General features: G+C 47.8%; 1 protein-coding gene across 1 annotated transcript in view; it reads left to right on the forward strand.

Moving 5' to 3' along the window:
* The window catches only part of IGF2R (insulin like growth factor 2 receptor), a gene marked incomplete at its 5' end in the record, with an annotated part of 108,254 nt that overhangs the window by 69,179 nt on the left and 14,248 nt on the right, over window positions 1–24,827 (forward strand). Inside the window, 14 exons of the mRNA XM_079716398.1 lie at window positions 500–643; window positions 724–899; window positions 1,162–1,249; window positions 1,702–1,917; window positions 8,924–9,054; window positions 9,313–9,410; window positions 15,192–15,328; window positions 16,462–16,652; window positions 18,098–18,224; window positions 18,955–19,074; window positions 19,367–19,623; window positions 19,890–20,108; window positions 22,120–22,269; window positions 24,436–24,597. Of these exons, the coding sequence (XP_079572524.1) occupies window positions 500–643; window positions 724–899; window positions 1,162–1,249; window positions 1,702–1,917; window positions 8,924–9,054; window positions 9,313–9,410; window positions 15,192–15,328; window positions 16,462–16,652; window positions 18,098–18,224; window positions 18,955–19,074; window positions 19,367–19,623; window positions 19,890–20,108; window positions 22,120–22,269; window positions 24,436–24,597 (2,216 nt within the window). The remainder of the gene's footprint in view (window positions 1–499; window positions 644–723; window positions 900–1,161; window positions 1,250–1,701; window positions 1,918–8,923; window positions 9,055–9,312; window positions 9,411–15,191; window positions 15,329–16,461; window positions 16,653–18,097; window positions 18,225–18,954; window positions 19,075–19,366; window positions 19,624–19,889; window positions 20,109–22,119; window positions 22,270–24,435; window positions 24,598–24,827) is intronic.

Raw genomic sequence — 24,827 nt, forward strand, 5'->3', positions numbered from 1 at the left:
GTAAGAGAAGAAAAGAACAAGAGGATAAAGCTCCGTAAGGTGTACCTGGATGCTGAGCCGCGTCTCCAGCAGCCCTCATTCTCTGTGGTGGCCCCCAGCCTCACCTCCACACCTGTTGTAATGGAGGTTTTGAGGGTCAGGGCAGGTGTATGTTTCTGTAGGAGAAGCCTCTCAGCTTCCTGTGGATCTCCTCATTTCTCTGTTATGAATGTTTTTTTTTTTTTTAAAAAATATTTATTTATTTATTTATTCGGCTGTGCTGGGTCCTAGTTGTGCCAGGCGGGCTCCTTAGTTGTGGCATGCATGTGGGATCTAGTTCCCTGACCAGGGATTGAACCCGGGCCCCCTGCATTGGGAGCGCCGGAGTCGTAACCACTGCACCACCAGGGGAGTCCCTGTTATGAATGTTAAGTTCGTGCATCCTTGGTCTTTGGGGTTGAAAGGCGGTGCCCAAAGCTGCCGGGAAGGCAGGGATTTCCAGCGTTTTCATGTGTTTCAGACCTCGCTGGGAACGAGTATGATCTGAGTGGCCTAAGCAAAGCCAGGAAGCCTTGGACTGCAGTTGACACCTCGGCTGATGGAAAAAGGAGAACCTTCTACTTGAGTGTCTGCAATCCTCTCCCGTACATTCCCGGCTGCTACGGTGAGTTCCGAGCATTGGACTCAAGTTTGTCCTGCCTTTCCCTCCACCCCCAAGTTCATCGGCTTTCCTGGCCCTTCCAGGCAGCGCAGTGGGGTCCTGCCTAGTGTCGGAAGACAACAGCTGGAACTTGGGCGTCGTGCAGGTCAGTCCTCAAGTTGCCGCCAACGGGTCCCTGAGCATCGTCTACGTCAACGGCGACAAGTGCGGGAACCAGCGCTTCTCCACCAGGATAACGCTTGAGTGCGCCCACACCACGGTGCGTGTCTGTCGTGCCTCATTCTCACGCCCCTCCAGTCTCCAGATCTTCTGTCTGATGTAGAACTTGCCTGAGTTTTCAGGGGTTTTAGGCCATCCATAGAGTTTGACTAGAATGTGCTGTTTCCCCCCAGATCTGATGTGTTTCATAAGTGCCATGTACTTTTCTCGTGGAAGTTAAAAGTTGGGTATTAGTTCTAGCTACCATTTGACTCATTTTTTAAATAAATGAGAACACAGCGAGCTGTTGGTTTCTGTTGTAGGGATCCCCGACCTTTCAGCTCCTGGACGACTGTGAGTATGTGTTTGTCTGGAGAACCGTGGAAGCCTGTCCCGTCGTCCGTGTGGAAGGTAAGACCCGGCCCTGCTCACTGATGCTGGTGAATGTGTGAAGTAGGGGCTGTTCTAACAGCATCTTAGATGGGAAACCCCGTGCGTGATCATGAAATGTCCATTAGTGGGCGGACAGCTGCTTATCCTTGATTTTTTTACTCCACTCCATTGCTCACTTTGCCAGCTACATTTTCCTCACCAACCCAGACTGATGGCCTCTCAGCATCTCACGCTTGAGAATACGAATGTGGGGTTTGGTTTTGCTTAAGTGGACCTTCGTCCTGTGACCTAAGCTTTTCGAGAAAGCTATTTGCCAGGCGGTTTGTCTTATGTATACAGACAAAAGGAGAGAACGTGGAAGTGATGTTTAATGCCTCTTTTAAGACAGTACTCAGCTGATTAAAAGTGCAGAACTTTTGCCTCAAGGTGTAAGTGTGTGTAATTGCCCTTCCCTTCTCGTGTTCTTGAAGGGGACAACTGTGAGGTGAGAGACCCAAGGCATGGCAACATGTATGACCTGAAGCCTCTTGGCCTAAATGACACCGTCGTGAGCGCTGGCGAATACACCTATTACTTCCGGGTCTGTGGAAAGCTGTCCTCAGGTGTCTGCTCGACCGATGACAAGTCCAAAGTCATTTCATCCTGTCAGGCAAAGCGGGGACCCCAGGGATTTCAGAGAGTGGCAGGTACCATGGTTGTTTCTTCTCTTTTTGCAAAAGAATGGAATTCCACATTTAAGATGTTATGATTATATCTTATGATTTAAGATCTAAAGATTATAACTTTCCTGAGTAGGAGGAATGTCTGTTGTGTTCTGTAAAACAGTGTGTGAGTGATTTTTTTTCAATCTTTATTGGAGTATAATTGTATCACAATACTGTGTTAGTTTCTGTTGTACAACAAAGTGAATCAGCGTATGCATACATATATCCCCATATCCCCTCCCTCTTGAGCCTCCCTCCCACCCTCCCTATCCCATGTCTCTAGGTTATCGCAAAGCTGATCTCCCTGTGCTACGCTGCTGCTTCCCACAGCTAAATATTTTACATTCGATAGTGTATACATGTCGATGCTACTCTCACTTCACCCCAGCTTCTCCCTCCCCCTCCACCCCGTGTCCTCAAGTCATTTCTCTATGTCTACGTCTTTATTCCTGTCCTGCCACTAGGTTCATCAATGCCATTTTTTTTTAAGATTCCATATATATGTGGTAGCATATGGTATTTGTTTTTCTCTTTCTGACTTACTTCACTCTGTATGACAGACTCTAGGTCCATCCACCTCGCTACAAATAACTCAATTTCGTTTTTTTATGGCTGATTAATATTCCATTGTATATATGTGCCACATCTTATTTATCCATTCATCTGTCGATGGACACTTAGGTTGCTTCCATGTCCTGGCTATTGTAAATAGTGCTGCAATGAACATTGTGGTACATGACTCTTTTTGAATTGATTTTCTCAGGGTATATGCCCAATAGTGGAATTGCTGGATCATATGGTAGTTCTGTTTTTAGTTTTTTAAGGAACCTCTATACTATTCTCCATAGTGGTTGTATCAATTTACATTCTCACCAGCGGTGCAGCAGGGTTCCTTTTTCACCACACCCTTTCCAGCATTTATTGTTTCTAGATTTTTGATAATGGCCATTCTGACCAGTGTGAGGTGATACCTCATTGTAGTTTTGATTTGCATTTCTCTAATAATTAGTGATGTTGAACATCTTTTCTTGTGCCTCTTGGCCATCTGTATGTCTTCTTTGCTGAAATGTCTATTTAGGTCTTCCACCCATTTTTTAATTGAATTGTTTGGTTTTTTTTTGACATTGAGGTCCATGAGCTGTTTGTATGTTTTGGAGATTAATCCTTTGTCCTGTTGTTTCATTTGCAAATATTTTCTCCCATTCTGAGGGTTGTCTTTTCATCTTGTTTATGGTTTCCTTTGCTGTGCAAAAGCTTTTAAATTTCATTAGGTCCCATTGTTCATTTCTGTTTTTATTTCCATTACTCTAGGAGGTGGGTCAAAAAAGATCTTGCTGTGGTTTATGTCAAAGAGTATTTTTCCTGTGTTTTCCTCTAAGAGTTTTATAGTCTTACATTTAAGTCTTTAATCTGTTTGGAGTTTATTTTTGTGTATGGTGTTAGGGAGTGTTCTAATTTCATTCTTTCACATGTAGCGGTCCAGTTTTCCCAGCACCACTTATTGAAGAGGCTGTCTTCCCTCCATTGTATGTTCTTGCCTCCTTTTTTGTAAATTAGGTGACCATATGTGCATGGGTTTATCTCTGGTCTTTCTATCCTGTACCACTGATCTATATTTATGGTTTTGTGCCAGTACCATACTGTCTTGATTACTGTAGCTTTGTAGTATAGTTTGAAGTCAGGGTGCCTGATTCCTCCAGCTCTGTTTTTCTTTCTCAAGATTGCTTTGGCTATTTGGGGTCTTTTGTGTTTCCATATAAATTGTAAAATTTTTTGTTCTAATTCTGTGAAGAATGCCATTGGTAGCTTGATAGGGATTGCATTGAATCTGTAGATTGCTTTGGGGAGTATAGTCATTTTCACAATATTGATTCTTCCAATCCAAGAACATAGTATATTTCTCCATCTGTTTATGTCATCTTTGATTTCTTTCATCAGTGTTTTACAGTTTTCTGAGTACAAGTCTTTCGCCTCCTTAGGTAGGTTTATTCCTAGGTATTTTATTCTTTTTGTTGCGATGGTAAAAAAATGGGATTGTTTCCTTAATTTCTCTTTCTGATTTTTCGTTGTTAGCGTGTAGGAATTCAAGAGATTTCTGTGCGTTAATTTTGTATCTTGCAACCTTACCAAATTCATTGATTAATTCTAGTAGTTTTCTGGTGGCATCTTTAGGATTTTCTATATATAGTATCATGTCATCTGCAAACAGTGACAGTTTTACTTCTTCTTTTCCAATTTGTATTCCATTTATTTCTTTTTCTTCTCTAATTACCATGGCTAGGGCTTCCAAAACTATGTTGAATAAGAGTGCCAAGAGTGGACATCCTTGTTTTGTTCCTGATCTCAGTGGAAATGCTTTGTTTTTCACCATTGACAGTGATGTTTGCTGTGGGTTTGTCATATACAGCCTTTATTATGTTGAGGTAGTTTCTCTCTATGCCCATTTTGTGGAGAGTTTTTATCATAAATGGGTGTTGAATTTTGTCAAAAGTTTTTCCTGCGTCTATTGAGATGATCATATGGTTTTTATTCCTTAGTTAATACGGTGTATCACATTGATTGATTTGCATATATTGAGGAATCCTTGCATCCCTGGGATAAATCCCACTTGATCATGGTGTATGATCCTTTTAATATGTTGTTGAGCTCTGTTTGCAAGTATTTTGTTCAGGATTTTTGCATCTATATTCATCAGTGATATTGGTCTATAATTTTCTTTTTTTGTGATATCTTTTTCTGGTTTTGGTATCAGGGCGATGGTGGCTTCATAGAATGAATTGGAGAGTGTTCCTTCCTCTGCAATTTTTTGGAAGAGTTTGGGAAGAATGGGTGTTAGCTCTTCTCTAAATGTTTGATAGAATTCGCCTGTGAAGCCATCTGGTCCTGGACTTTTGTTTGTTGGAAGATTTTTAATTGCAGTTTCAATTTCATTTCTTGTGATAGGTCTGTTTATATTTTCTAATTCTTCCTGGTTCAGTCTTGGAAAATTGTACCTTTCCAAGAATTTGTCCATTTCTTCATAGTTGTCCATTTTATTGGCATATAGTTGTTTGTAGTAGCCTCTTATAATCCTTTGCATTTCTGCAGTGTCAGTTGTTACTTCTCCTTTTTCATTTCTAATTTTATTGATTTACGTCCTCTCCCTCTTTTTCTTGATGAGTCTGGCTAAGGGTTTACCAATTTTGTTTATCTTCTTAAAGAACCAGCTTTTAGTTTTATTGATCTTTGCTGTTTTCTTTGTTTCTATTTCATTTATTTATGCTCTGATCTTTGTGATTTCTTTCCTTTACTGACTTTGGGTTTTCTTTGTTCTTTCTCTAGTTGCTTTAGGTGTAGGGTTAGATTGTTTATTTGAGATATTTCTTGTTTCTTGAGGTGAGATTGAATTGCTATAAACTTCCCTCTTAGAACTGCTTTTGCTGCATCCCATAGGGTCATTGTGTTTTTGTTGTCAATTGTTTCTATGTATTTTTTAATTTCTTCTTTGATTTCTTCAGTGATCTGTTGGTTATTTAGTAGCACACTGTTCAGCCTCCATGTATTTGTGGTTTTTACAATTTTTTTCCTGTAATTGATTTCCAATCTCATAGCATTGTGGTCAGAAAAGATACTTGATACAATTTCAATTTTCTTAAATTTTCTGAAGCTTGATATGTGACCCAAGGTGTGATCTATCCTAGAGAATGTTCTGTATGCACTTGAGAAGAAAGTGTATTCTACCACTTTTGGGTGGAAAGGTCTATAAATATCAATTAAATCTATCTGGTCTGTTACGTCACTTAAAGCTTGTGTTTCCTTATTTATTTTCTGTTTGGGTGATCTGTCCATCGGCGTAAGTGGGGTGTTAAAGTCCCCTACTATTATTTTGTTACTTTTGATTTCCCCTTTCATGGTTGTTAGCATTTGCCTTATGTGTTGATGTGCTCCTATGTTGGGTGCATAAACATTTATAATTGTTATATCCTCTTCTTGGATTGATCCCTTGATCATTATGTAGTGCCCTTCCTTATCTCTTGTAACAGTCTTAAAGTCTGTTTTATCTGATATGCGTATTGCTACTCCAGCTTTCTTTTGATTTCCATTTGCATGGAATATCTTTTTCCATCCCTTCACTTCTAGTCTGTATGTGTCCCTAGGTCTGAAGTGGGTCTCTTGTAGACAGCATATATACGGGTCTTGTTTTTGTATCCATTCAGCCAGTCTGTGTCTTTTGGTTGGGACATTTAGTCCATTTACATTCAAGGTTATTATCAATATGTATATTCCTATTACCATTTTCTTAATTGTTTTGGGTTTGTTTTTGTGGGTCTTTTTCTTGTGTTTCCTGCCTAGAGAAGTTTCTTTAGCATTTGTTGTAAAGCTAATTTGGTGGTGCTGGATTCTCTTAGCTTTTGCTTGTCTGAAAAGCTTTTGATTTCTCCATCGGATCTGAATGAAATCCTTGCTGGGTAGAGTAATCTTGGTTGTAGGTTTTCTCTTTCATCGCTTTAAGTATATCCTGCCACTCCCTTCTGGCCTGCAGAGTTTCTGCTGAAAAATCAGCTGATAACCTTATGGGGATTCCTTTGTATGTTATTTTTTGTTTTTCCCTTGCTGCTTTTAATATTTTTTCTTTGAATTTAATTTTTGTTAGTTTTATTAATATGTGTTTTAGTGTGTTTCTCCTAGGGTTTATCCTGTGTGGGACTCTGTGTGCTTCCTGGACTTGGGTGACTATTTTCTTTCCCATGTTTGTGAAGTTTTCCACTATAATCTCTTCAGATACTTTCTCAGAGTCTTTCTTTTTCTCTTCTTTTTCTGGGACCCCTATAATTCTAATGTTGTTGCTTTTAGTATTGTCCCAGAGGTCTCTGAGATTGTCTCTGATTCTTTTCATTCTTTTTTCTTTATTCTGCTCCTCAGCAGTTATTTCCACCATTTTGTCTTGCAGCTCACTTATTCATTCTTCTGCCTCAGTTATTTTGTTATTGATTCCTTCTAGTGTATTTTTCATTTCACTTATTGTGTTGTTCATCTCTGTTTGTTTGTTCTTTAGTTCTTCTAGATCTTTCTTAAACATTTCTTGTATTTTCTCCATCCGTGCCTCCATTCTATTTCCGAGATTCTGGATCATCTTTACTGTCATTACTCTAAATTCTTTTTCAGGTAGATTGCCTATTTCCTCCTCATTTATTTGATCTTGTAGGTTTTTACCTTGCTCCTTCATCTGTGACATACTTTTTTGCTGTCTCATTTTTTTTTTTCCTTTTTTTAAACGAGTGGAATTGTGTTCCTGTCTTACTGGTTGTTTGGCTTGAGGCTTCCAACACTGGAGTTTGTAGGCTGTTGGGTAGAGCTGGGTCTTGGTGCTGAGATGAGGACCTCTGGGAGACCTCACTCCGATGAATATTCCCTGGGGTCTGAAGTTCTCTGTTAGTCCAGTGGTTGAGACTCAGAGCTCCCACCGCCGGAGTTTTGGCCTGACCTCCGGCTTGTGAACCAAGATCCTGCAAGCTGTGAGGGGTGGCAAAAAAAAAATAAAAATAAAAAAAAATAACAATAACAAAGTAAAAAATACAGTTAGACTAGGAAACTAACAGATATGTTAGAAAAAATATAAAAATAAAAATATAGATGAAACAACTGGAAGGTAAAAAGGAACCACAACAGTAAAAAAAAGAGGAGGAGAAAAAAAAGGTGGAAAAGGCCTTGGCTGTGGAGGGCGGGGCCTTAGCAGGGGTGAGGTTTGGGTGGTGGGTGGGGCCTATGCTCGGTACCCACAGGGCTGGAAAAGGCCCTGGGGGGCGTAGGGGGTGCGGCTCAGGCTCAGGGAGCAAAAGGGGCCCAGGCGTGCCTCCCGCCCCTGGTCTCATAGGGCGGGGGACCCCACCTGGGAGCCCAGCAGCCTTCCTGGGTTCGAGTGGGCAGGGCAAACGCCCTTGGTCCTTTCCGGCTCCTCTGGTCCTGGAGAGCCGCCTCCCTCCTGCCTCTCCTGTTCTCTCCTGGCCTCCCTCCTATGTCCCCAGGATTAACCCGGCCTGGAGGGGACCTCTGAGGGTGTAGGACCCGGTCTGGGAGCTGGGCAGACTTCCCCGGCCGATTGGGCAGGGGAAACGCTGGGCCTGCTCCCCGCTGATCGGAGCCCCTCCCCACCTCAGCCACCCCTCAGGGGCACTGGTCCTGTCAGGTCTCCACTTCTCCAGTCCCCTTAGCCCCCCACATCCTGCCAGTTTGCTCGGGGGTTCTTCCCGTCTCCTTAGGTGTTAGGGTCCCCCACCAGCGTCCAGCAGGCGCCTTAGTTGTGGGGACATGCGAACTCTGTGTCTTCCCACCCTGCTATCGTGACTCCGCCCCTGGCCCGCCCCCCACCCCCGCGCGTCCAGTGATGTTTCTGATTTCATTTGAGTTTTGTCACCGTGACGTGTACTGATACGTGTTGTTAGTGTTTATTTCATTCTTATTTAGCAGTACCAGTTACCAATTCTGAGATCATATGTCTTCTTTTTATTCCAACTTTGGGACCCACTGGACTATTAATGGGTGTTCTGAGGTAGTACTTTCTAGAACTGAGACAAAGGGGACACATTTCATATAGGGTTGGGCTGTAAAATGTATAAGACAGGCTGTTGGTCCTTATGCTGTCTCAGCAGCTGGGCAAATGATGATAAGTTTAAGAATTTTTAAGAAAGAAGTTGAAGTAGGTGATGGGGTGAGTACATGGGCCTCCCTGAGGGGCTGTGAAGAGGAAGTGACATCCTCTGAGCTCGTCGGGCCAGGGGTCTCTGTACGTCATTGATCCCGGGGTTAGTCTCTAAGGTCGCAGCCTTGGGCGAGAGGAGGACTGATTCTGGTCTCTACGGTGTCATGTGACGGAGCCGGTGGTCCAGTGCCAGTAGGCCAGGCACACTTGGTCTTGTGTTTGTTCAGCGTGTGTGAATCACCATGTCTGTGTTGACCAGCCTGGGGCTTCCTGAACTGATCCTTGTTGAACTGGCTGCTTCTTGAGCAGGTCTCCTTACCCAGAAGCTGACCTATGAGAATGGGGTGTTGAAGATGAACTACACCGGTGGGGACACCTGCCATAAGGTGTACCAGCGCTCCACGACCATCATCTTCTACTGTGACCGCAGCACCCAGGCGGTGAGTGTGCTCAACGCAGCAGGGGGCCGCTTTGCCCTCACCCCGTTGCCTTTGTCTTCACAAAGTGAATCTGCTCTTAAGTCTCATAATACTTCCTGGTTAGCTTAGTTTAAGTACGTTATTTACAGAAACTGTGTTCACACCTTGATCCGTCTGTGTAGAGTGTAACGAGCAGGCCCATCCCTTACTATTTGCATCCTTAAAGCACCGACTATCTGACGTGTCCCATTTCACGGACGCGTCTCTCCACTTCTGCAGCCGGTGTTTCTCCAGGAGACTTCTGACTGCTCCTACTTGTTCGAGTGGCACACGCAGTATGCCTGCCCGCCCTTCGACCTGACCGAGTGCTCATTCAAGTAAGTTGATGTGGGTGTTCACCCTGGGGCAGTCAGGTTTACTTGATAATATTTTGCTTTAATAGTTAGTGGCTGGGGGACTTCCGTGGTGGCGCAGTGGCTAAGACTCCATGCTCCCAATGCAGGGGGCCCAGGTTCGATCCCTGGCCAGGGAACTAGATCCCACGTGCATGCTGCGACTAAGAGTTCACATGCCACAACTAAGGAGCCCACATGCAGCAACTAAGACCCGGCACAACCAAATAAATAAATAAACATTAAAAAAAAAAAAAAGTTAGTGGTTGGGCGGGGGACGGGATTAGATTAGTCAGGTGATTTTTCTAAGCCTTAGTTCCTGCATGTTAAACTGAGGAGTTGGATTAGGGTAACTGCTAAATCCTTCACGACTTTCATATTCTTTGATTACCTTGTGTTAAGGTACAGGGAAGTGACTGGAGTTGAAACAGGAAACCTTGTATGATTCATGGGTGTGAGTGGATTGGAGTGACCGGGGTGTCCCCTGGCCTCTGCTCCGCCCTGGATGCTGCCTGTGTCTGGTGAAAAAGACGTGGAGAGGGAGATGGTGGAGCTGCATGGTGGGGGGGAGGGGTTGGAGAGAGCGCCAGGGGGTGACACCCACCCTGCAGGTTCTCGGCTGCCATCACTGGTTCCTTTGTTCTGTTACCTGTGGCTCAAGTAGGCTCCTGAAATGAGGTGGTTGGCAGCTCCTGAGATACGGTGGAAGTCTTCAATGTGGGTGAATTTCATCAGCGTCACCCTCAGAACTGTTACAAATACACATCTTGGGTTCCATCCCTGGAGATTTTGGTTTCACGGGTCTACACATTTCTGCATATTTAAGGGACATGATGACATTTCTGTTGCATGAGGACCCAGCCTGAAAAGAATCACTGAGTTATATAGCATTCCGTCCTGAGGAAAAATTAATCATTTCCCTGTTTCCTTCCAGTTTTTATCCTTAATTGAAGAATCAGTTAAAATGAAAGCTTATGTATGTATATTGTATGAATTCGTAAGTGTAGAAAACTGTGTCAGATGAAGTACGCTTCCCCCACCTCAGCCTCATCCCACTTTTTACCATGTCTTGTAGTTCTGTCTGGAGCCTTGCATGACTCTGAATGATCAATATACCCGTGCTTGTCAACCTCAGACGGTATCGGTTGACCCTGTCTTCAGACACCAGAAATGTAATTCTGGTCTCCTCTCCAAGCTTCCCCCACCTCAGCCTCATCCCACTTTTTACCATGGCTTGTAGTTCTGTCTGGAGCCTTGCATGACTCTGAATGATCAGTATACCCGTGCTTGTCACCCTCAGGTGGTATCAGTCGACTCTGTCTTCAGACGCCAGAAACGTAATTCTGGTCTCCTCTCCCCTCTCCCCTGCCCCACTTCGATTGGTTCCATTTTTATTTCCTCTTCTGGCCGCCTTTAGAATATGGGATGATCTACTCTAAGCTCAGTTTCTTGTTTCATCACCTTTAGACATCTCTTGACTTCCCACTAAGTATGATGAGGGCCTCAGATGGCCTCTCCCTCTGCTGATCCTCCCCACTGCCTCAATGCCAGCAAGCTGTCGCTGGTGCATTGCCAAGGTTTAGAACATGTGTATCCTGCTGGGGAACTCTAATGGTCTTACCTACTTTATTCAGAGGGTGGTTCTAAAGAATTAAAAACTAATAAGCGGCGTTTACAGTATTGCATCATCATTTGCTGCAAAATCACATGGTCTGATTGTATCTGCAGAGAAATGACATAATCTTGTGTCTCTTAGCTTCCTCTTACTGAAGGAAGATAGGCTTAGTGTTTAGGTCAAAAGATTCCCATTTGTTCTATTTCATAAGTTGCTCCAAAAATCATTCCACATTTAGTTTGCTTAATATTTGGAACATAGCTACCTTGAATAGGTTTTAAATCTTGGCATTTTACGTTGTCTTTCTCTTTTATTGTTGGCAGAATAATATGCCTTCCCATTGTATCTCAGACTGTCAGGGCTCTTCACGATGCTGTGTCTATGAATAATCACCGTTCTCCTTCAGGAACGTCTCAGTTTGGATTTGGGCCGTGTGTTTTCTGCTACTTGATCAGAGCTCATTTTGGGATCACTCCTGGCTTGGATCCACTGCTTCTTGGATTTCATGTCCTTTGTTTTGGCTTCCTTTTTTGTTTTGTTAGAGTGCATCCTCCTATACTTTAGAGAGGTTGGATGGGAGAGAACCCATGCATTGTCTGAAAATGCCAATAACTTGCTCTTAAATCTGACTGGCTGTAGTAAGATTACAGATTCAAATTAATTTCCCCTCAGTTTTGAAGGCATTGTCCCATTTCCTACAAGAATTGTGTATGTTTGGTGGAAAAGTTAATTGCTCATACTCTGTTTTCGTGTTTTTACTCCATTCTGGAATATTTTCTGAACTTTAGAAAATCAGCTATCCTTTGGAGATATTTATTTTGAATTTCAAATAAGTCCTTCTAATCATCTCTGAGGATACTAATTACAATTTTTTTGTTTCTTTTTTAAAAATCTCATCATGCATTCCCTGAATTATAATTCATTTTCTTTTAATGATTGCCTTAAACATGTATTTTTGATTTAATGGAAGGCTAAAGTTAGTAACTATACCCATCTCTCCAACAATAAAATAACGTAGAATGTTGTGGCACCAACACTCTCTCCCCATCTCCATGGTATTGTGGTCGAGTGCTTTTGTTCTGACTTGTTTTCTTACCTCTTGAATAAGTCATTATTGTGATTTTAAAAAATATTCATTGGTTGCTTGACTATATAAAGTTCTTCTTTTGAAGAGGAAAAGAAATGTCTCTATTTCTTTGGCTTACTCTTCCTCTTTGCATTTTACCCCTTGCTTTTGACCTAATTCTCTTTCTTTAAGTACTCTGTTTAGTATAATGCTATGCATAGTGCTGGTTTGCAAACTATTTGCTTCTGGTCTCTGATGGGGTGAAGAGCTGTGTCACCTTGCACTAGGGACAGTGAAGGAACCAGTGTCCATTACTGGTTCATCTTGTGGCGCTGGCTCCTTCCTCGGTTACTGACTGGTCCTGGGTACACATCGCACTGTGAGTCACACTGCTTGGTGGTTCGAACAGAGATTCTGTCGAGTTAAATATTGGTCTTTACTTGAAAAGGCTTAGTTTTATTGTCACTAGCTTGGTACAGAATTCCAGGTGAATACTTTTTTTGTGTGTGTCAGCACTTTGAAGGTAATCTACCATCTTCCGGTGCTTAGTATTGCTGTTAGAGAATCTGCCCCCGTCCGTCCTGTTTTCATTCCTTTGTAGATAACCTACCTTTTCTGTATATTTTCTCTTGTGTTTGTTCTGCAGTCTCAGTCTGATTTGTTAGGTATGGCTTTGTTATTTATGTTGCTTGGAAGTTGATGCCTTCTGAGCTAAAGATGAATGTCTGTTATTCACTTAGGAATATTTGCAGTGATTGTATATTTGAAGGTTGCCTCTAACCTATTCCGTCTCTTTTCTTCTGGGACTTGTATTAATCATATCTTAGGCTTTCCTATTCTATCCATCTTGTCTTTTATTTATTATTTTTTTTAATTAAAAATATTTTTTTCATTTATTTATTTTTGGCTGTGTTGTGTCTTTGTTGCTGCACGCGAACTTTCTCTAGTTGTGGTGAGCGGGGTCTACTCTTCGTTGCGGTGCGCAAGCTTCTCATTGCAGTGGCTTCTCTTGTTGCGGAGCATGGGCTCTAGGCATGTGGACTCAGTAGTTGTGGCGCATGGGCTTAGTTGCTCCGTGGCATGTGGGATCTTCCTGGACCAGGGCTCGAACCCCTGTCCCCTGCATTGGCAGGTGGATTCTTAACCACTGTGCCACCAGGGAAGCCCTCATGTCTTTTAAAAAGCCCATGTCTTTTAAATATCTTATTTATCTGTTTCTGGACTGTATTCTGTTTCCTTAGACCTATTTCCAATTTAGCGATTCTCTTATCAGCTGATTTAATTTGCTGTTTTGACTGTTCCCTTTTTAATTTTCATGACTGTCCTTTTCATGCTAGGAGTTCTGTTTGGTACTCTTTCTGTTTTAAAACTTATTTTAGAAACAGTTTATTATTTTTTTTAATTAAAAAAAATTTAATTTATTTTGGCTGTGTCGGGTCTTAGCTGCGGCACGCGGGATCTTCGTTGCGGCATGCGGGCTTCTCTCCAGTTGTGGCGCTCGGGCTCAGTAGTTGCGGCGTGCAGGCTTAGTTGCCCCACAGGGCATGTGGGATCTTAGTTCCCCAACCAGGGATTGAACCCACGTCCCCTGCATTGGAACATGGATTCTTAACCACTGGACCACCAGGGAAGTCCCTGTTGGTACTCTAATTCATCATTTCTTCCCTCCATTCTACTCCCCCTTCTTTTATTATACTTTCAATTTCTTCTTTTAGGTCTTTAGCCATTTACAATAAGTCTCTGTCAGATGGTCCATTATATGAAGTTCTTGAGGAGCTGCTTTTGCAAATAAATACCTGTGTCTCCCACATAGGCTGGTATCAATGCCAGCTCCATCCTTTCACTCTGATCCCATTTATGGTCCATCAGCTTTCAAAATACCTAGAGTTCTCTCTTCCAGAAGCACCTCCCTGCCCTGGTTCAGGCCGTCTTCATCTCGCCCCTGCATCGCCGCAGTGGCCCTGTTAGATTGTAAGTCGGCCCAGGCTGTTGCTGCAACCCCTCAATGCGATGAAGCCCCTGTCCCTCCTGGCTGGAACGCTCCACGTGATGCTGCCCTCAGCCCCTGCTGTGTCACTCCTCATGTCTGCTCTGCTGCAGCCACATGGGGCTCTTTGCTTTCCTGTGAGCGCACCAGGCTCTCTGCACCTCAGGCCCTTTTCTTCCGCTGCTGCCTCTGCCTGTGCTACGCTTCGCCGGGTCCCTGCGTGACTGGCTCTTCCGCGTCTTTCTGAGTTTATTCAGAGGTGGCCTCCTCAGGAAGGCCTTCTCTGGCCATTGTCTAAAATCTCACCTCCTCTTTCCCCTCCCAAACTTCATACCCACTTCCCTGCCTTTTTTCCCCTCTTTGCTCTAATTGCCATCTGACATACTGTACATTTTATAATATTACCTTGTGACTTATGCAGACTTCATAAAATGGGCGATTTTTATCTCTTTCCTTCAACACAATAGCCCCAGTTGGCATGTAGTTTTTGAATGAATGGGTGATTCTCAGTCCCCTCTGATGTGCTGAGGTTACCGCCTGGTGAAGTGGCATCTGTGGCTGTCCTCTGTCTCCACCTGGATCTGGCGCCCTGCAGAGGGAGTGTTTGTCTTTCTTACCATTAACTCTGCAGCTGGCGTAGGGCTGGCTCTCAGTGTCTGTCCCTACTTGGGGTTCATGCAGTAAGTAAACCTTTACCTGAGCAGGTCAACATCAGCCTGTTTTATTTCAGTGACTGCTGGTGTCCTCCAGCTTGGACAGCTGGTGGCCTGCCCGGGCTGCCCTGGGCGCTGTGTGTCTTAGCTGTCTGTGTACCCTTGTCTTCTCACTGGCCTGAGCAGGACAGGCACTTACTCTTGGCTTTTTTTGGTTAATACATAATTTTGTTGAGCTAAGGCTTGACATTTCCTGAACTCAAGCTGTGTTGTTGCTGATTCCGCCTGGATCTGGGGGAGTCCAGTGTCGAGTTCTGTCCATGACAGGGTCTGATTCCCAGGGTGTCAAGAGTAGACTCTGCCTTTATACTGATCCTTTGCAGACGGAGCGCTAGACTCTGTTAGAATCCAGCCGAACCTCACCGTGGTGCTTTCTTTCCTTCAGAGACGGGGCTGGGAACACCTTCGATCTCTCATCCCTGTCGAGGTACAGTGACAACTGGGAAGCCGTCACGAGGACGGGAGCCACTGAGCACTACCTCATCAACGTGTGCAAGTCGCTGGCTCCGCAGGCCGGCTCCGGTGAGTGAGGTCTCTGGCGGAGGTGCTCATGGCTTGTAGTGAATTTATGGGTGAAGAGGAAGTAAGAACGGATTCTTCGATGGCGCATTGCTCTCTGACACATGAGTGGTTTTGCCAAGAAGCAGCAGGAGGAATTATCTGAGGATCTTGATGACCCATCCCTGGCGTGGTCCAGGGTAAATCAGTGCTGAAGGCTCTGTTGGGAGCATTATAACCATTGTTTGAACGTGGGGAGCTGGAGGGTAGGTAGAAACAATCACCGTGGCAGGTAATTCTTAGCCAGGGCAGGAGATAGGAGGGTGGGAAATGGAGCTCTGGGTATGTGCCCTCTGTATTCATTGAGTGCAGAGTGGGTGGGGTCTTGTTAGGATGCACCCAGACCCTTGGTGCCAGTGATGAGGCTAAAACTCAGTTGTGCCCGTGCAGCTGGGAGCAGCAACCCACGGAGACCTTGGTGCCATCCGTGGCCCCCTGGGATCCTGGGGACGAGACTTGTCCCGTTTTCTTAGAGTTTTATGCAGCCTCACTGAGGCAGCCTCTCGTCTGGCTCAACTCAAAGCGGGTGCTGTTCCTGTCTTTTTTTTTTTTTTTTTTTTTAAACCCAGAAAGTTAGTTTTCTCCTCTGCGTGGTTTGAGGCCATGGCCCACTTGCCCTTGCCTTGTATGCGGGCTAGATTGGTGACACCGAGGCTCTTACTAATCCAGGAAGTGGGACTCGGTCTTTACCCAGGGCAGATGACTCGGACATTCCGGGGACTGGGAAATTGGCACAGTTCTTGGTGACTTCTTAAAGTAAGATAGCACGTGAATATAGGCCATTTAAAATGTCCCATGGGCGTAATCTGGGTGTTTCAGCTTCATCTTGTTTGGGGATCAGAAATAACTGAGGGTGTTCTGCCTTGAATTCTCCCCACACCCCATGCTCACCTCCAACCCATCTGTGGTCAAACAGTGTTTCATGGAGTGAGAACTCATGGTGTCACTGGCATCTGACTTAGTGAAAGAAATCGCTGATATTTTTGCAGTGATTGTTAGAATCAACTCTGTCGCGTGCTGGATGTTACGTCCCTTGTTAAGTCCTAGACTGGCCAGGGGCTGATGGTCACTCCTAATTGTCTCTGCTTGTGCTGCAGAGCCGTGCCCTCCGGAGGCGGCCGTGTGTCTGCTGGGTGGCTCCAAGCCCGTGAACCTGGGCAGAGTGAGGGATGGCCCTCAGGGCAGCGAGGGCATGACTCTGCTGAGGTACGTCGATGGTGACCTGTGTCCGGACCGGATCCGGAAGAAGTCAACCACCATCCGCTTCTCGTGCAACGAGAACCAAGTCGTAAGTGACACAGCTGTCTCGGCCCCAGTGCGAGTCCAGGGCCAGCGAGACTGATGTCTTACTTCCTGGGATGTGAGTTGAAGAGCTTGGGGTGACCCAGCCTAACGAGGGGCATGCGCGGCGCGGCCTCGGGCCCGTGGCCCCGGGGTGTCCACCCTGGCAGTTCTTGCTCCAGAATTCGGTGGTTCTCTTTGGAGTTTGACTCAGATCCCTGAAGGCCGGAGAGAGAACTGATATTTGGTAACCTGCCCTGGTCTTCACGGAGGCACTTGGGTACAGCAGAAGGTCGGGCAGACCCGGTTCCAAGGTCGCTCTTCCACTTCCTGGCCGTGTACCTCGGTCACTTAGCCTCCCTAAACGGGGCATCTGTTACCAACGAGTTCAGCCTGTGCTGCCAAATCGCCACGAGGTTAGAGAGAGGAGGCGGGAAGCGCCGGGCACCGTTTCTGGCATGCGGTTGGTGCCTGGTAACTGGGGTCTCGTCTCATCTCTGGATGATTCCTCCCCTGACCGGTTGGTACGTGTAGTGCAGCAGGTGGGGGCTGAATCAGTGGTTTCTCTGGACTGTTTTTTCACCGCGGGAGCATCTCTGCCGCGGAGATTAAGGTGCAGCCTGTGTGCTGTCTGGTGAGATTCGGGAGTGAGGTCAGGCTGGCCCAGGGCACCCCATCCTCGGTGTCAGGACAGCACCACCGTCCAGCTGCGTGCGGCCGGCCGTGGCGGGGGGGGCCTGAGGTCCGCCCCCTTGACGGGGTGGCAGCTGAGGTTTCCCCCTCAAGAGGCTATGCAGAGGCTGAGCCTGGGCCCCTGTGCTGCTGGGGTCCGGACTCCTGGGCCCCCATAGACTCGCTCAGCTGTGTATCTGAGGAGAGAGGCTCACGGCAGAGCTGCTTGGTCTGTGGAGGGCTCTGCACGCGGGTGCCGGGGGCTGGTTTATCTGGGAAGGAGGGCGCTGCTGCACGAATCTTACCCTTTTACCCTCACCGTGTGGACGAGACTCGTCTGAGAGGCAGGGAGCCTCAGCCCAGGTGGTGGAGGGACGGGTTAGGTCATGACTAGCTCTTCCTGAGGGTCTTCCTGTTTGTCCATCGTCACGGATGTCGGTTCCGTTTTTCAGGACATTATCATTTATTTCCTCATCCGCGCCTCACAGTAGCCCTTTGAGCATCCTTCGCCACCCTGTCCCCGACCCCACCTTAAAAGCCTTAGCTGTAGGAAAACGTCCCTGTCCCCCGAGTGGATTTCCGCCCCCAGGGGTATCTCAGGAGCAAACCCTGACCCTTTGCTTCTCCCGAGTCTGCCCTCGTCCCGTGAAGACACCGAGACGGGTGTGTCACGGGCTTGTGGTGCGTCACCGGGGAGCTCCTGCTTGGCGCCCGTGGGTGCTGTTCCCTGCGTCAGGCGCGCACCCTGGCAGCAGCTGTGTGCCCTTCGCTTGTTTCTAGAACTCCAGGCCCATGTTCCTCAGCGCCGTAGAGGACTGCGAGTACACCTTCTCCTGGCCTACGGCCGCTGCCTGCCCTGTGAAGAGCAACGTGCATGACGACTGCCAGGTCACCAACCCCTCCACGGGTGAGGGACCCTGCCGGTCACCCATCCCCACACCCTCAACACACGCGCACGTGCACACACAGACACACACACGCAGGTACACACGCATACACATGCGTGCACGTGCATACACACATGCACACACGTGGGCACACATGCACATGCACACACATGTGTGCGCGCGCGCAAGCAGTGAGAGACCCAGTGTGAGGCTGGGGGGTAGGCACCCCGGGCAGCAGCATCCTGTCCTGTGGGTGCGCGTTTGGCCTTTTCTGCTGGATCTGCCCGGTCCTGTTGACTTGTGGTTCTTCAGTGGAGAAGAGAATGAGCACCTCCCTGAAAGCCGTGCTCCCCGTAACTCCTGTTTCTGGGGTGCTGGTCCCAAGCTTTAGGCTGGCGGAGCTGGAGTCAGCCTCCTGTTCCTTTCAGAGTTGACGTGGGGCAACAAGGAAACCACAGGATCTCAGCTTTGGGCCCGGAAAGGTTTGGGGGTGGGTGACTGGCAGCGGGAGGAAGGCCGGTGGGCCCTCCCAACCCCACTGGAATCGCCGTGGCCGCTGTGGCCCAGGCGCAGGACGCCCTGAGCCGCTGTCTCCTGGGTACTTTCTAGCTGTCAGGAAGGTTTTGGGGGCCACGTCAGTGAAGGGGGGCAGTGGCACGTGACGAGGGATCAGGAGGCCCGACGGCTGGCGGGAGCTATGTGTGAGCGCCGGTGATGGGTCACCGTGTCCCCATCCCTTCCCCCGAGCAGGACACCTGTTTGACCTGAGCTCTCTAAGCGGCAGGGCCGGGTACACTGCCGCCTACAGTGAGAAGGGGCTGGTCTACCTCAGCGTGTGCGGGGACAACGAGAACTGTGCCCCTGGCGTAGGTGAGTGCGGCCTGCCCTCCCGGCCCCGAGGTCAGCCTCGGCCTCCGCGTCCCTCCGGCGAAGAGGTCAGATGCCTTCCTTCGTGGGCAGCAGTGGGCTGGTAGGGGTCTGGGGGCTTCGTGGCCACGTGATGGAATACTAGACGTGTAACATTTGCTAAAACCACACGGGACCCTCCAGAGGGTTAGCTGTGAGTCTCAAAGTCTGGTTCTGCAGAAGATTCTCATCGGAAAGCAAGTGGTTTGAATCCATAATTGTGTGTTTTCCACTCTCCCTTCTGCGTTTGGGACAGGGGCCTGCTTCGGACAGACCAGGATCAGCGTGGGCAAGGCGAGCAAGAGGCTGAAGTACGTGGACCAGGTCTTGCAGCTGGTGTACGAGGACGGCTCCCCCTGTCCTTCCAAGACCGGCCTGAGCTACAAGAGCGTGATCAGCTTCGTGTGCAGGCCCGAGGCCGGGCCCACTAACAGGCCCGTGCTCATCTCCCTGGACAAGCAGACGTGCACACTCTTCTTGTACTGGCACACGCCCCTGGCCTGCGAGCAGGTGGTGAGTCGGGCTGGGCACGTGTGGCACGGCCCACCCAGGGGCCGTACTCCACTTCTCCTGCGACTCCCTCGGGCCCCCAGCCTGTCTCATCCACTCCTGGGGCCCCAGTCGTACCTGGTTCAAAGTGCCCGATGTTAGGTAACCAAGCATTTGGGGACACTGGTCCACCCTTCGTGCTTTTTTGGTTCAGCTTATATTGTCGTGGGTGACTTGGTGGTCAGGACACGTATTGCAGACACCAACGAGGCATGTTTCCTGCTTGACAGACGGAATGTTCTGTGAGGAACGGCAGCTCCATCATCGACTTGTCCCCCCTCATCCACCGCACCGGGGGGTACGAAGCGTACGATGAGAGCGAGGACGACGCCTCTGACACCAGCCCTGACTTCTACATCAACATCTGCCAGCCGCTGAACCCCATGCACGGGGTGCCTTGTCCCGCCGGCGCAGCTGTGTGCAAAGTTCCCATCGACGGCGCCCCTGTAGTGAGTAGGGAACCAAGGGCGGAGACCATCCTGCAAGATTTTTAACAATCTCCTTCGTGCCGTGTTTCTGGCTTTCACTGGAGAGTTTTCAGGCAGAAAGAATGGGGAAATGAGCCAGGACTACGTGAGTCTGAGTCCACTAGGGGAGGCGGGCTGTAAGGAATTGTGCGTCGAGCTGCCAGCGGATGAGGGTTGTTAGCAGTTATGGGAGAAAACGTGGACGCACACGTGTAGACACACTGTTTTGTATCGGGTCAGGAGGCTCAAGGACGTTGATGGAACTTGGTTTCTTGGCTGACACGCGGGTCTTGTGTCATTGAAACGCTTGTGAAGTGCAGGCAGGTGCTTTGGTAAATGAGTTGTAATTAAGGGTATAAGCTGGTTTGCTAATAGCTAAGTATTCTGCCTTCCAGTATAGATTTGGAACTCTAAACATTGTCTCCGTGAGTTATAGTCATGTTTTGTCAGATTCTTGGTATGTTTTATTTGAAATGCATCTCAAAAGTGGTGTGTTTGTCTGCATTCTTTACACAGTGAGTCCTGTCATAAGGTATCTGGACGTCCTTTTAAAAAATGGATGTTGTCTGTGGTGTTGGTGGGGAGAGACGTTGGGAGGGCTGGGGAAGCTGGCCGTGATGTGAACTTGACAGAGGCGTAGCTCCGTGACAGGTGCAGGGCCTGGAGCAGCCAGATGTTGGCAGGAAGTGCTGTGGTGCCAGCCTTTCTAGTGGTGCAGCGGGGAGCCTTGGTGTGAACCACTTGCTGACAGATCCAGTCTGCTTTTCCCATCTGGCTACCTTTCTCAGATTTAAAAAAATGCAGGAAGTTCTCTAATTAGAGAACTAATTAGAGAGGGTGTTGTGTCATTGTGGACCTAACATGCCCCACAGTGGTGAACAAAGCACATTGTGGCTTCATTCACATACACACACTCATCACACGCACTCATCACACACACTCGTCACCCACACTCATCACACTCACATGATGATCACACGCACACTCGTCACACACACAGTCGTCACTCTCAGTCATCTCACACACATCACACGCGCACATCACACTCATCACACACATCTCACACTCGTCACATGCATTCATCACACACAGTCATCACACTCTTCTCACACATGACACACTCATCACTCATCACAAACTCATCTCACACATCACACGCACACTCATCACACTCATCACACATGCATCTCACACCACATACTCATCCATGCACACTCATCACACACGCACTCATCACATGCGCTCATCACACATCTCACTCGTCACATGCATTCATCACACACCCTCATCTCACACTCATCACAAACTCATCTTGCACACTCACCACACACGCACTCATCACACACAATCACACTCATGCACTCATAACACACTCATCTCACACACACACGCATACTCATCACACACATGTACGTACACACCGTTCTTGGCCGGTCACTTTCCTTTCACTTGCATGTTTATTTGCTCGAAAACACTTGCTGAGCAGCCAGTGTGTGCCAGGGGCTGTGCGAAGCTGCGGAAGATGGCGGGGAGTGAGTACGCGTGTGCTCAGTGCCCTCTGAGGCCACGTTGTGGGCACCACCGAGGAAGCAGCTGTCCCAGCGCAGTGCTGGGCAGGAGACGGGGCATTGTCGGGGCAGCCACGTGGGCTCCTGCTTCCCACCAGCCGGAGCCAGAGACCGTGCAGCCGCCCTGGTGTAACTGGGGAGAGAAATGCCTGTTGCCTGGAATCGTCAGAAATTGACCCTGAGTAGAAGTAGAACCATTGTTATTAATGTAGGACTGAAACTGCTAACCACTGGCAAACTAGGTTTCTTTGTGGCGCCTCATTGTCAGGACTTGTCAGGTGAAGCTGCTGTTAACCCGGCGTCTTTAGGTGCTACTCGTCTTTGAAACAGATGGCATGTAATTTTTGCAGTTCTCTGCTAGCCGTTACTCCACTAACTTGAGTAAAAAATTACTTTTCTGAAACATTGCTTCTTTCTTCGTTTAGGATATTGGTCGAGTCACAGGACCTCCGATACTCAATCCGATGGCTAACGAGGTTTACTTGAACTTTGAAAGTAGTACTCCGTGCCTGGTGAGCAAGCATTTCAACTACACCTCGCTGATCGCCTTTCATTGTAAGAGGGGTGTGAGCATGGTAAGTGAGCGCCTGTTTACAAGGTAGGAGCCAAGGTGTGGGTCGACGAACCAGAGCTGGAAACCCATAAAGCCTGTTTCGGACCAAGGATGCCTGTATTCACAACGCCTGCCTTGCGTCATGTGGTATGCCAGTGGTGCATGGAATAACTTAAAGCCATTAATTTAACAATAAGTAAGCCCACCCTGAGTTGCCAGGGCAGATTTTGCTCACAGAGGCCTGTTGTAATTTAAAAATGTGAAACACTTGAGCATAGAAGTGGCCTTCACCTTTGCCTACCAACATACAAAAGTGTCAACTTTGGTTTTCTTTTTAGAAATGATAACATTAGTGATCTTATTCGGAAGTCAGGTGTTTTGGCAGCTGTAATCACTCAGGACAGAATCCAAATTTTGGAAGTTAGCAAACGAAAGAAGACCTCTGGAATCAAAATAGCTACAACAAATTTGTACGATCTACTTTTAAGGAGGCCATTGATTTTTGTTTTACATGCATTTAAAAAACAGAACTGGTTTCCATTTTTTAAAAAAAGGTGCTATTTTATAAAGAGTTTTGCATTAGTTTTCTCTCGACCTCCCTCTGAGAATGGGAGATAAATTGGTAGATTGTGGCCCCTGTTTTGCACTGACTCCGAAGGGCCGCTTGATGTCACATGACTCTGCAGGGGCAGCTGGGTGTCCACCCACTGCTCCAGTGGAGAGCTCTTTGCTCCAGGCAGCCTGGCTTTCAGCCCCTTACCTGTGCTTCTGAAATCTCTAAAACTCCAAAAACTTAAAATCCTTTGACGTGAGTGGACTGGGGCTCCTTATGGTCTGTATTTGTCACAACTAATGTGAATATGTAGAAGTGTTAATGTACTTGATTACAGGACCGTGTGTGTGTGTGTGTGTGTGTGTGTGTGTGTGTGTGTGTGTGTGTGTGTGTGTGTGTGTGTGTTAAGACAAACGCATATCCTGAACTGCCTCTGAAAACCCTGAAGGGGATGAATTCTAAGGCTCTTGTGGCTGAAGGAGTGCAAGTAAAGGTCGTGGTTCTGTAACATGAAATCTCAGGAAGATGGCATTCTGATTCCCTGGCCTATAGCAGGTTTGTGAGGGAGAGGGGCTGTGGCTGCCACAGATGGGTGACTGGGCAGTGGCCTGGCAGCAGCCTGCCAAGGGGGGACAGACAGAACAGTCATTGAGAGAAGGGGGAGAAACAAACCATTGCTTTCTGGGGCCTCTGCATATAGAGCCCCAAAGCTCCCAGACAGACCTTTCCCTGTTCAGAGACTGTTGGGTGTGAGGATAATCCTGAGTGATCAAGGCGAGGGAAGCCGTGATCATCGGCTCCCTTGTCTCTGCAAGTGGGGGCGTCGGGACACACGTCCGCAGGCACCGCTGGACTTGCGCTGGTCTCGGAGCAGCGGTGCGCTAAGGGTGATCAGTAATTTGGGGTTTTAGAAACGGTATCTCACGCTGCATGTGCAGTCAAGTTTGGAAAGATTTTCGAGGAGATTTTATTTCCCTGTGTTTTTTATCTTTAGTGGAGGTATTTTATTCACTTACATTTATAGAAAAAGAGATTCTCAGCTACAGCTAAAAATGAAATTCCTCATCTGTTTTTGTGGCTGTTGCTGAATGAGGGAGGGAGAAAGCACCTTGATTTATATTTATCTACGATACTTGGCCTGTGGAATGTCTTGCCCGGTCACTTCTCTACCTGACTGTAAACATCCTCAGTTTCCGGAGACGGTGGATCAGAGATGCATACAGAATTACCTGCGTCCGTCCTTTGCAGTGGGAGGGTCTTGGTTTCACACATTTCTCTGTCACGACGTTTAAAGATCCCTCCCTTTCTGCCTTTGAGCTGGGAGCGTGGAGCATTGAGATGCTGTCCCTCTCTAGGTGCAGGGCCACGGCCTCGGGGCAGCGAGGAGCTGGGGCATGGGCAGGCCTGCCTCGCAGTGCTTGGAGGGCAGCGCTGCTTCCTTGCCGCTGGCAACGACGATGGCTCCCTCCTCTCGGAGAGGGGCCACTGTGGGTCGCCCCGTGCCGCTGGCGGTCTGGAGTCAGTGCAGGAGCCCGCAGCCCCCGGGCAGGTGTCTCTGGCACTTGCGGGGGAACAGGGAGGACGCTGTGCTTGTTTACCCGCGTGGGTTCAAGCCCGAGCCCTTCCTTAAAACAGGGGACTCCGAAGCTGCTGAGGACCAGCGACTGCGACTTTGTGTTTGAATGGGAGACCCCGCTGGTGTGTCCTGACGAGGTGAAGGCAGAGGGCTGCTCCCTGACGGACGAGCAGCTGCACTACAGCTTCAACCTGTCCAGCCTCTCCAAGAGCACCTTCAAGGTAGCGCTGCTCCTCCGGCGCCCGCCATCTCGGGGCCGCCGCCTGGGTTCTTTGTGATGCTCGCTTGCATCTCGCAGCGTGGCACGTGCGATCATTGGAGGACGTGTGGCCGCGAGGCAGTGCGTGGCCGGGGGCGGCCTTACTCCGTCCCGGGCGGGGCTCGGACGGTGTGCAAGCCAGTCGCGGCTCACACCTGAGACGAGCCTCGCGGTCGGAGCGATTCTTTGTTT

The sequence above is a fragment of the Hyperoodon ampullatus genome, assembly GCF_949752795.1.
Source record: "Hyperoodon ampullatus genome assembly, chromosome: 12".
Classification (NCBI taxonomy): domain Eukaryota; kingdom Metazoa; phylum Chordata; class Mammalia; order Artiodactyla; family Ziphiidae; genus Hyperoodon; species Hyperoodon ampullatus.